The sequence below is a fragment of the Elephantulus edwardii genome, unplaced genomic scaffold, assembly GCF_000299155.1.
Source record: "Elephantulus edwardii isolate Elephantulus edwardi_28Jun2011 unplaced genomic scaffold, EleEdw1.0 scaffold00045, whole genome shotgun sequence".
Lineage (NCBI taxonomy): Eukaryota > Metazoa > Chordata > Mammalia > Macroscelidea > Macroscelididae > Elephantulus > Elephantulus edwardii.
In genome coordinates this window covers 1,166,795-1,179,427 of record NW_006399795.1, presented here as the reverse complement: position 1 = coordinate 1,179,427, position 12,633 = coordinate 1,166,795, and the positions used below count along the sequence as shown (strand labels likewise).

The following is a 12,633-nucleotide window of genomic DNA, read 5'->3' as shown; positions in this document are numbered from 1 at the left end:
AATGGAAGTTTATGGATTGAAGGTCTGAATTACTTACATCATTGTATTACTAGTTACTCCCTAACTTTCCAGCCATTGGCCTCTTCCATACTTAAAGAATTAACTTTGCCCTTACTATCAACCATCCTTACCAATCATGCCCTCACCCCTCACCTGGGCAAAGCAAATACTGCATGAGGGCAAATTTACAGCTTCTGTAGAAGAAACACTCAATATTCAAGTGTATTCAGATAAACATAAAAATTTTAACTTTACTCTGAGACTCTTTCAAGGTCTCAACACAATGTTAATTATGTAACACCTTCAGATATTGCTAAATGCTGAGAAGAGAATTTATGATGTCAGTCTGGAGACTAAGGTACTTCTGATACAGGCCATGGTCTTTTCAATAACTTGCTATGCATTAGAGAGATGGACAATAACTAGGGATTACAGAAGGAGAATTGATGTCTTTGAGCTGTGGTGTTGGAGAAGAGTATTGAACATACCATGGACTGCTAAGAGAACAAACAGGCTCCTTCTGGAGGGGGTGAAGCCAGGCTGCTCCTTGAAGGATTCTGAGGCTTTGTCTGACATACTTTGGACATACTGCAAGGAACGACTAGTCCTAGGAGAAGGACGTCATGCTTGGGAGGGTGGAGGGACAGTGCAGGACAGGAAGACCCTTGATCAGATGGATTGATTCACTGACTGGGGTAATGGTGGTAGATGTGTCAGAGACAAAAAGATTGGCACAAGATAGAGCAGGGTTTAGGGCTATTGCACATAGGGTCACAATGAGTTTCAGGCAACTCAACAGTAGATAACAACAACAAGAAAAAAAGAGAATACTAAAAGACAATACAACCACCTTGGAAAACAGTTTGGTAATTGTATAAAAGTTAAACACCTGTCATGATTTAGCCATTCTAGTACTAGATAATTATCCTAGCAGGTGTTTACAAACTGATTAATGACTATATTTTAGAAGTATTTTTTTTGTTTTGTTTTGAGTACAAAGATAAACAGGTGCCTTTCTCTCTCTCATTTCTTAGCCTGAGACAGGTTAGTGAGAAATAGGAAAAGTGTAAACTTGAATTCCAAAAATATTGCTTGAAATCCTGGGAATGTCTTTTGTGCAGTTCCCTTTGTCCTTTCTAGTCAGGAGTAAGTCAGGGCGGGACCTCTATTCCTTTGATGCAGACGCTTTCACTTTCCTTTGATCCTCTTCAATGCCATGGCCAGCTGGGTCTTGCTGTCATCAGCTGCCCTCACCCCTGCCTCCCATGATTCTGGCCCCAGCTAGTCAGGATGAATGCATTGTTAGCAGGAGCTGCAGAGACTCACCACAGACCCAGCCTTGTACTTCCTCCTGCTCCTCACCACGCTCCATCCTTTTCATCTCAGACTGGGCTATTCTCTTGGTGTAGCGCAGCTCACCATTTAATTGTGTGGGTTCTCTGGCTACAAATCTTTTGGAGAGGAGGCTGTTTTCCTCCTTCGGAGTGGCCGGTGGATATGGACCACTGACCTTTTTTTTTGCTTGGCAGCTCGAGACATTATGCCACCTGCTTGGGACTAATCATGCACATTATTTTATATTCTCTCCACAGTGATTATTAATCAGTTTTATTATACACTAGCAGGCTTGGATAAAACATGTGTGTCAGATTAAAACTGAATTCCACAGGGCTGCTTTTGTTTTTTTTTAATGGCTGTGAACTTTGAGAAGTACATCACTAGTCCTATTGTCTGAAGTGCCTCTGGGTGGATTTGAACAGTTCACTTTTCAGTTACTAGTTCAGGCTTAACCATTTCCAGATGCCACTGTTCTAGGCCCTTTACATTGATCTTGAAAAGGATATCTGGTGATCCAAACATGGTCTATCTATCCCACTGCTATCATATGGATTCTGAATCATAGTTTCCCTGCAGAACAGAGTAGACTGTTCCCAGGTCTGTAAATCAGGCTTCCTTGTCCTTCTTCCACCAAACTTTAGGGTAGTAGCTCAAATCTTAGTGCACTGTTCCACCAGGGCTCTTTTCCGGGAAGAGAGAATGTTTCTGGGACGGAGCACCAGCTGTTGCTACAACTAGTTTGCACCTGGAAGTTCCCGAGCTTTTCCTGGCTGCAGGTGGTCCTGTTAACCTAGACGTCATCACCTACGGGGATATTAACCAGGCAGGACATTGCCCCCTTTGTTTCAGAACCCAACATTTTCCCCGGAGCCCCCCAGGAACCGCCTGGGCGGCTGTAACTAGAAGAAGCTCCTCCTGGAGGCGAACAGACAGACGCCGTTCCCTAGCAACCGGGCGACGTTCACGTGACCGTAGGGCCCGCCTCACGTGGTCAGCGAGCCGTGCTGGGTTCCCGGGTTGGAGCGGCTGCTGCGGGCGGGGCGGGGCCAGGCAACTTTATTTCCTGAACTCGGGACGACGGACCCCCCCCACGGTGGTCACGCAGGTCCCCAGGGCCAGGATCAGGATGGAACTGCCCGCGGTGAACCTGAAGGTGGCGACAGGCGGGGCGGAAGTGGTCACTCCGCGGCGGGCGGGCGGCGGGTGTCTGGGATCAGGTTGAGTGCTTTGGAAAGAGTTTTGGAAGTGGGATCGCTCAGTAAGGGGGGGAAAGAAGGTGGCAGGGAGAAGGGGCACAAGAGAACGGAGACTTTCCCAGGTGAAAAGGAAGTGGGGTAGACATACCACAGCGAAGAGGAGGGAGCCAGGAAAAAGCCACCAAGGGGGAGTAGAGACTGTAAAGGAAATTAAGGGTCACACTGTCCTAGGACCAGCTGCCTCTACCTGGGAGCAACGTCCCCGAGAATTGCTGTGGCCTACACCCCTAGAATGCCCCTGAAAAAAGAGGAGAGAGGGTCCCACTGACTGTCCACTGGAGGGACTTGGGGACGGACACGTCGCCTGCACTAATTGAAATTAAGATCCTTGAGTGGCGCTAGTTGTTTGGCCTGATGGTGGCTGATTCAAAGTGGGTTGAAAGCGGTGCCGTGAAAGAAAGGCCTGGCGATTCACTTCTATAAAGATTATAGCCAAGGAGCAGTTCTACTCTGTAGCACATGGAGTTGCTGTGAGTCACAACCAGCTGGTAAGCAACAGGTTTGGTTGGATTTTGGAGGTACAAGCAAGCAAGCTACATTACCAGAAAGTGGTTGTCCAAAGTTTGTTAAGTCCAGCTTTCTTATTTCGTAACTAAGAAACAGGAACACTAGTAGATGTTACTTGGTCCCTGAAAACACCCATTTTGCACATTTAGGAAGCCGCTGTGGGGCTTCCTGGGGTGTCTTCATTTCCTGCCCTGTGTCCTCCCTGCTGCCGGAATGCCTGGGGCTGTTCCTTTTCTCCCCACCCACCTTCAGCCTGTCTGCTGACCAAAGGCCTGGGCCTTTAGCTTTGATTCTGAAGGTGTAGACCTTGCTCTAAACTTGGCCACCTTGAGTCTTGGTGAAGCCCCCTTTGAGGCTTCTTGATGAAGGCCTTCTTCTAAGGAGCCTCTGAGTAGATTTGAACTGCTATCCTTTTGGTTAGTATCCAGTGCTTTATCGCTTGTGCCAGGCAGAACACTTACCCAGGTACTTCCCACAGCTTTTCCGGTGGAGTAAGTAGTAGTTTGTTACTGTTTACTGATTTGCAGCCCAAATGTAACTCCTGTGACGGGCCAGATTCCTTATCTCAGAAGTGGCTGTAGTGCCCCTCTGAGGCACTTAGGGTGACTACCTCCAGCATATCCAAGAATGAATGCCTTTTTACTTGGAGCAGCAAACCATTTAGTACCCATGGTGCCTGATAACAAAAGCAGTCCAAGGGTGGCTGCTTCCCAAACGCCATCCTCGGTGTTTAGACTGCTAGACATGTCTCGCTATGATTTCACCTGGGCAGAATTTCCTTTTGATCAGCAGCAGGGGCGAGAGCTCACTGGGACAAGGAGATGGATTTGGGTTTAGAGTTTTAGCTGGGAAGAAATTGATCTGAGGACATTTGAGGTTTGTTGGTATCAATCAATACCCAGGTTTTGAGTACCTGCTCAGGTGTTTCAGGTGAATTGGTGTCAATACAGAAAGTATACACCTGATGATTGCCTTTACTGTGATTAGAGATTGGCATAAACTAGTTAAGGCAGCAAGAGAATCGAGTGGGGGCAGTGCTGCAGATGAGAAGGAAGAGAACTCTGGTTTGTGGAGTGAGTGGTCTGTGGTGGCCTAGTGGTAAGAAGCTGCATTGCTATCCCATCCCAAAGACACATGGTTTGAATCCACCAGCTGCTGTGTGGAAGGAGGATGGGCAATCTCCTCCCATGCAATTGACTGCCTCTGAAAACTCACTGGTGGGTCAGCCATGAGTCATTTCTGACTTGATGGCAAACAGCAGTAGTGAATTAAGTAGTCACAACTTCCTGAGGAACCTGGCAGGATCAGCTTTTTACAGGAGAGCAAACTTCAGAGAGGGAAAAGAACATGCCTAGGTCTCACAGAAATGGAAATGGCAAAGTCAGAATTTAACCCCCCAGTTTCAGACTGCACTAGATTAGTTGAGGTTGACGTCTTCCCGATTTTTTATGGCCATCAGATGGACTTCTACTATTTGGGGCTTTTTTGAGCCCAGTAGGAACCGTTTTACAATGGTTAATAAATTGGGCTGCTAACCCAGCAGCTCCAGCCTGCCAGCTGCTCCCTAGGAGAAAGATGTGGCAGTCTGCTTCTGTAAATTCTTACAGTCTTGCAAACTCTATGGTGCATTCTACTTTGTCCTTAGAGGGTTGAAATCCACTCAGTGGCACTTGATTGGTGTGGGTTATGTGCCTGAGGGTGCTGCAGTAGGTGTGAATGAAAAGGCTAGCCCTGCACTTTTAACTGGGAAATCACCTCCCCAGGTCTGCAAGAGTCCGAGCCAGTTTGAAATCAGACAAGTGCTGGGAGGCTCCGTAGGCCAGATAGATACAGGACATCTGGTTGGGTTTCCAATCACATTTGGGGTGGGAGGGAATAAGTATAGTCCATGTAATGTGTGGCACATACTAAAAGGTTATTCTTTATCTGAGGTTCAGCTTTAACTAGGTGGTGTAAACAGTTTAACTCTGGGACGCTAACCAAAAGGTTGACAGTTGAGTTCATCCAGGGCACCCTTGAAGAACGGCCTGGTGATCTGCTTTCAGAAAATCAGTCATGGAAAGCTCATGCCCCTGGAGGGATTTCAGTGGCTGTGATCTTTAGGAAGTAGAGGTCCAGGCCTTCCAAGGAGCCCCTGTGTATATTTGAACTTCCTGCCAACCTTTTGGTTAGAATCCCTGCTTAACCTGGACCTCTCATGCGAGTACTTCCCACTGCCTTTCCTGTCTAGTGACTAGGAGATTCATACTGCTTCTCTTCTGGTTTGCCGCCCAACATGTAGCTCCAATGACTGACCAGAGGCCTTATCTCAGAAGTGGTTGCAATGCTTCTATGAGGGGTATGGGTGGCATGCACTACCTCCATTTCACGGATGAGAAAACTGAGGTTCACAGGCATGAAAAAAATGTGACCCCAGAACAAGAACCCAGGTCTCCTCCTGCTGGTCCTGATGCCTTTTCACTCACTATCCGATATCACTGACTTCATTGCACACAAGCTGAGAAAGAGACATCTAATGTCAAGGGGCTTAGGAGGTCCCGGTGTGATGAACTTAACTGCTCAACTGCTAGCTGAAAGGTTGATGGTTCAAACATACCCAGATGGTCCTCGGAAGACCTGATTCCTCTAGATCAGACACTCTTGAAAACTATGGACAGTTCTACTCTGCGCACACCTGTGTGTCAGAACAGACTGGAATGCAACTAACAAGGTCTTTGCTCCATTCCTCTTGCCAGTCAGGGACGGTCATGCTGCCCAGGCAATTCTAGATCCCAGCCCCTCCCCTGCTTCTGGCTTTTCTTCTCTGCTGTACCTGAGAAACCCGGCCTCTTATTAATTACTGGAAATCTCCCCCAGGGCCTGCAGACAGGTCTTTCGTGCTGACCTTTGAGTCACCGTTCCCTGCTCTCAGGGGTTGCTGGGAAGGGCAGGGCCAGGCCTTGCTGGAGCATTTCTGACATTAGGCTTGTCTGGGGACTAGGCAGGTGTGTCTTCTCTATCGTGAAAATGGGGAAACTGTGGCAGCTTAGTCCTTCTTGGGTTTCTTTTCTCAGGAGTTTAAGAGAAGTGTCCAAATGGTGCTGAGTTTCTTAAATATTTACAAGGCAAAAACAGTGATGTCATTGGGAGAGGATTGCATGTCGTCAGTGGATCTGCAGTTTGTTCAGGTCAAATCTTTCCTGAGAAATGGTGTAGTTTAGTTTTACTTTTAGCCAGGTGTACAAACTCTTCCAACTTTGGGAGAAATCACAGAGTCACATAGCATGCTTTCCTCGGAGGACTGGCCAGCCTCAGCCTTTCAGCTGTGTCATTTATACTCTCATAAACCAGGCTCTGGTTTGGTGACCTAATGAGTAAGGAGTTGCACTGCTAATCCTAAGGTACATAGTTTGAATCCACTAGCTGCTCTACAGGAGAAAGATGGACAATCTCCTCTCATGCAATTAAACGTGCTGGAGAGTGAGCTGTCTGTTCCGACTTTGCACTAAGAACACAACAGATCAGGCTCTGCAGAGCCGAGAAGCACCCAGATTCCAGAGACCTGGCCAGGTAAAGTCTCGACACAAGAACCAGGGCTACAGTGAAACTGCTTGGAAGTAAAGATTGTCTCTGAAGTTAGAGGTCACCAGTGGGGATCAGCTGTTGATTTCCTTGAGGAAGGAGGCCCTGGGTGATACAGATAGTTAAAGCACTTGGATGTTAACTGAAAGTTTAGAAGTTCAAATACAAAAAAAGAAAAAGAAAAAAAAAGTTCAAATCCAAGAGGCACCTTGGAAGAAAAGCATGGCAATCTGCTTAATGCAAAATCAGCCCAAGGAGCTCAGATCTCCTCTGGCATGAGTAGATGTCACCAGGTGTCTGAGTTGACTTGGTAACAACCGTTAGTTTTGTTTTCTGAAGCAAAGTTGTGATGTGTGCCTCCCCTCTGCTGCCTTCTGTGCCGTGTCCTGTTGGGCTTAAAGCTGGGACACCAGGACCGTGCTGGCTGGCTGAGCGGCCTTCGGTAGATCCTTTCCCCTCTGTTCTTAAAATAAAGATCAGATGAAATATGTTTACGGCATTGAAGTCTATGGGGGAGAGAATAGTCTAAAAGTATTTTAGGGCATTATTTTTATCGTAGGAGTAGGCAATGAGGGTTGCAGAGTGGATTATATTTGGGGGCAGGGGGTGGGGTTTGGGGAGGTGGGGGGGGATTGTGTACCAATGAGGGAGTTTTTCTTTTGCTTTTCAAGGAGAGGAGCAAATGGGGGGGTTGTGTGGGGAGAAGGGTGCAACAATGAATGAATGGAATTCCAAAATCTCTGTAGATGTTCATTGAAATGAAAAATAAACAAACTAAATTATTTAAAAAGAATCAAATAGAAAAAAAAATTACACAGGGCCTTTGTACATACAGCCATTTTACCATCTGACCAACCATCCACTGATCACCTTCAGCCTCACTTTAAGTGTTCTCCCTCATAGGAGGAGATTCCTTGTCCTTTGTTAACGACTTTTCTTTTAAATAGGGTCCCCTTTAACCCCTCATTCCTAAGATTGATTATCTGATTAATGACTATCTCCTGGTTAGGTGTCAGTTCTGGGAGACCAGATACTACATCTCCTGTGCTCTTCATGGAGGCCCCAGGGCTGATGTAAAGCAATAACTCAACATATGTTAGTAGCTCAATTCTGGACAGAGGAGCCTGTTAGAATCCTGGGCCTGCAGCTGACCTGCTTATATGACCTTGAACAAGTTACTTACTTCTAAGCATTAGTTTTCTTAACAATAAAATAGGATAGTAGCAGCTAAGAAGATTATGTGTTAAATGTACATTAAATGTATACAAAAGGCACTTTGAATGGGATTTGACATGTCACACTCACACATTGCTGTTGAATTGGGACCATCTCATAGCTGATGCTCCAGTGGGGTTCAGAAGGCTGTGAAGATTGCCCGTCTTTCTCCTACAAAGTCACTGACTCAAAGTGCCACAGAGGTGTGGCGCTTGGCTTAGCAGACTGGTCTATGGACTAATCTACCAGCACTTCCTACCTGACATATATTGTTATGTGCCATTGAGTTGGAACCGACTCATAGCTGACCGTCCAGTGGCTTTCCAGAGGCTATAAATAGCATGGGAGGCGATTACCCATTTTTCTCCTTTGGAGCAGCTGGTAGATTTTAATCACGTGCCTTTGGGTTGGCTGTGCAGCTGCTTAGCTCTAGGCCAGCAGAGTTCTCTATCTACCATATAGAGACCAGCCCACCAAAAACCCAGACAAACTCACTGCCTTCAAGTTGATTCTGACTCCTGGAGACCCTCCACTGAGTCTCTGAGACTGCCCATCTCTTTCCTGAAGAGCAGATGATGGACTTGAACCACCACTCTTTTGGTTAGCAGCCCAACACGTATACACTTCATCACCTGGGCTCCTTTGACACAGTAGTGACAAGTGACCTCAAAGGAACCTTCTAGAGTTCACAAAAGGAAAAAACAAACCAGTCAGTGCCACATAGACTCCAACTTATGGGAAACTCCATGTGTGTTAGATGCTCCCTCGTTTTTCAGGGGCTGATTTTTTCAGAAGTAGGTTGCCAGACATTTTTTTTGAGGCACTTCTGAGTGGACTTGAACTTCAAGACTTTTGACTAGCAGTAAGTGTGCTATTTTCACCACCAAAAGATCTATCATGTACAGCCTCAACTTTTTTTTTGTTCCTTTTCTCTATTGAGGCTGGCATTTTTAATTTAATGAAAGTTTACAGAGACTTAGGGTTTCCATTCATTCATTGTTGCACTTTTCTCCCTGTCCACCCCTCCCCCCCATTCGTTCCTCTCTTTGAAAAGTAAATGAAAAATTCCTTCATTTTTATACAATCCCTTCCAAGTCCACTTCACTGTGTAGCCTTCCTTCATTCTGGACTCCTGTCATGACAGTAATACCTAATCATATATCCCTTTTAAACAGTTCTCTCATCTGTTTCAATGCAGTATACATTATTTATCCTCTCTTTCTCAGTCTTCCCTCAACCATGATGTCAGTCCCATTTTACAACAGTGGCCATATGCAATATTTGTCCTTTTGTTACTAAGATATTTCAGTCAGCATAATGTCCTCCAGAGTCACCCATTTTGTATACTATTTCATGAATCCTTGTTTTTCAATGCAGCATAATAATTGTGTAACTATACCAGAGCTTCTCTATCCATTTGTTTGTTGATGGGCACTTGAGTTGTTCCAGCTCTTTGCTATTGTGAACAAAGCCACAATAAACATGGGTGTACATATATCTGCTTGGGGGACAGTTATAGTTTCTTTAGGGTAAATTCCAAGTAGTGGAATTGCTGGATCAAATGGTATTTCTATTTGCATCTTTTTGAGAAAATGCCATACAGCCTTCCATAGTCGTTGCACCATTTTACACTCCCACCAACAGTGAATAAAGGTTCCAGTTTCTCCACAACCTTGCTAGCATTTGATGTTTGCTATTCTGTTAAATTTTGCTGTTCTTCCTGGGGTGAGATGATAATCTCATAGTTGTTTTGATTTGTATCTCTCTCAGAGCAGGGATTTTGATAAAGTGCCATACCGCCTTCCACAGTGGTTGCACCATTTTACACTCCCACCAACAGTGAATCAGGGTTCCAGTTGTTCCACAACCTCACCAGCATTTGATGTTTGCTGTTCTGTTAAATTTTGCTATTCTGACTGGGATGAGATGATATCTCATAGTTGTTTTGATTTGCATCTCTCTTAGAGCTAGGGATTTTGAACATTTCTTCATGTGCTTGTTAACCATCTGAATGTGTTCTTTGGTGAAGTGTCTGTTCATATCCTGTGCCCATTTTTCTATTGGATTATTTACCTTTATCTTGTGGTGAGAACTAAGGATTTTGAACATTTTTTCATGTGCTGTTTTGAAGGGCATCCACAGCCACACGTAAAAGATCCGCACGTCACCCATCTTCCGGGGCCTAAGAAGCTGATACTCCAAAGGCAGCCCAAATATTTGACCACTATGCCATCAAGTTTCCCCTGACCACTGAGTCAGCCATGAAGAAGATAGAAGATAACACACTTGTGTTCATGGTGATGTCAAGACCAACCAGCACCAAACCAGACAAGCTGTGAAGAAGCTCTGTGACACTGATGTGGCCAAGGTCAACACCTTGATGAGGCCTGATGGAGAGAAGGCCTATGTTCAGCTTGCTCCTGACTAGGATGCTTTGAATGTTGCCAGCAAAATTTGGATCATCCAAACTGAGTCAAGCCGGCCAATTGTAAATACAAATTTTTCTCACCAAGAAAAAAAAACAAAACACAACACCTAAACACAAAAACTGAGGAGGATTAGGGTTAAGATCCATCTTAGGGTATATTGCTTCTCTGCCTTTTGGCTAAGATCAAATGTGTGTAGTATGCAATATGACTTCTTTAATATAACACAGGAAACCCCCTTGCCTCTAAGCAGGTCTTATTTATAGGTTCAAGGTTAGGACTGTAACATAACTCTTGGGGACACACACCATAACACTCTTCGAGGTACCTCCCTTCTGGCCCCCACTCCCACACCCTGTGGCGGTCAGACTCAGACCTGTTGTAATGCTTCCTTCTCAATTTTGTGTTACAGGCGATCCTGCTGGTTCACTGGCTGCTGACTACCTGGTGAGTGACTCCATGGGTCCTGGGTCTGTGTCCACATCTTCCTCCCAGCTTGGCCCAGACTAAGTGAAAACTATGATTGGCAAGCTTCCTAAAACCCTACGCTTGTCATTGAAGCAGGCAGTTCCTAGAAATCTCTAACTGCTCTTTCTGGGAGCTTTGAGCTCTCATCTTTGGTGAAGTATAGGCCCAGCAGTGCTGACAGCTTACATCCCCTCCAGACACCTCTTCTGACTCCTGGGAACTTGGCGACTGGCCCCTCCCCAGTACCTCTCTATCAGGTAGTCTGTGGTTTTGAAGCTGGGGACCCGTCTCCAATACCACAGTGGGCTCCCCGAAGCAGCCATACATTACTGCCTGTAGACCTGGGTCAGACTGTGCTTTAACTGAGTCTGTCTTTGCATCTGTAGAATGGGAATATTAATAACCTGCTTACTTTGTAAGGTCATAGGAAGGTGAAAACTACAAAAATGGCTCTCATTTTCTTGGGAAGTCCAGGAGTCAGTCATTAGAGTGGGCACCTCTGCAGATTATAGTGCCTCTCAACACCTTGGCAATGAATCTGAGATACAAAGGAGTGGAGTTGTTTGCTTATAGGTAGAACCCTACTCTTCTCCACCACACTCCAGACCCTCACGGGCTGTCCTGCTGGGGAAGAGAAGGCAGACATGGGGTTCACCATAGACAGGTTGCTTCTTAGGACTTGGCTTCCATCTGTAATGTGGGGCTCAGGATGCACACACCCCCTCCCACGGAGGAGCGTACAGTGCTCTTCTGACAACCTCTTAAGACCACACAGAGAGATTAAAGTCTGAGAGTGGTTTCTAGCTTTCTCTGGTGAGCTTCCGGGAGTTTTCTTCTATAGAAAGGACTTCTCTTCCCAACAGACTGGAGACCGTTGCCCTCATGTACACATTTTGGGAACTTTCCAGGGCAGTGCATCCATACAGTGCACACACAATATTGTGAGCACTGCTACTGTTACTGTTACGTGCCCTTGAGTCAGAACCAACTCATAGTAGACACCCTCCAGCTCATTTTCAGAGGCAATAAATTGCATGGGAGGAGATTGCCCACCTTTCTCCCTTGGAGCATCTGGTGGATTTGAACCGCATGCTTTTGTGTTGGCAGTGCAATTCCTTTCTCACTAGGCCACCAGAGCTCTCTGGGAACAGTGTTAGTCATGATTAATGATTGTGAGGGGCGAAGTGAAGATACATGGAATTTTCAGTCACTGTCCTCAAGATTCTGAGTCGAGGATTCCAGACTGGGGCCCAGGTCGCCTGTTTCTTGAAACCAAGTGAGGAAGGTATTTAACACGTTGCTGCAAATGACTATGCACTGTCTAAGCACGGTCATCAATTTAAAAATGAATGGAATCCCAAAATCTCTGTAGATGTTCATTGAAATGAAAAATAAACAACCTAAATTTAAAAAAAAGTGTGTGGCAACGTGTTAAAGACTTATAGAGCCAAGTTGCACTCTACACATGCTATTTCCTACAGTTTTCTTCTGTGTTACTTGCCACTGAAATTTACAGAGCACCCCCTACACGCTGGAACCCTCTGCATACCTTGTCTAGGCCCAGAGTATATAGTAAATATAGAAGAGATCCCTGTCCTCAAGGACATTCTCTGCCAGAGATAAGAGACTGAGCTCTTGAGCCAGGCTGCCTGGGTTCAAGTCCCAGCTCTGTCACTTAACTGCTGTGTGGCTTTGGTTAAGTTACTTCACTTCTCTGTGCTTCCACTTTTTTATCTGAAGGTACTTCTTTCTGCAGGGGCGGCATCACATTCTCAGACAGCTATGTCTGGGCAAATTACGCCATCTTGGCCTTGGGCGTGTGGGCTATTGCTCAGAGGGACTCCATCGACGCCATAAGCATG

At 45.8% G+C, this 12,633-nt stretch overlaps 1 protein-coding gene across 1 annotated transcript in view; it reads left to right on the top strand.

Moving 5' to 3' along the window:
* Positions 1 to 2,464: 2,464 nt before the first annotated feature.
* Positions 2,465 to 12,633, top strand: part of AGTRAP (angiotensin II receptor-associated protein) — a 13,327-nt gene continuing 3,158 nt past the window's right edge. Inside the window, exons 1-3 of the mRNA XM_006885897.1 lie at positions 2,465 to 2,491; positions 10,716 to 10,750; positions 12,528 to 12,632. Coding sequence (XP_006885959.1) covers positions 2,465 to 2,491; positions 10,716 to 10,750; positions 12,528 to 12,632 — 167 coding nt within the window. The remainder of the gene's footprint in view (positions 2,492 to 10,715; positions 10,751 to 12,527; position 12,633) is intronic.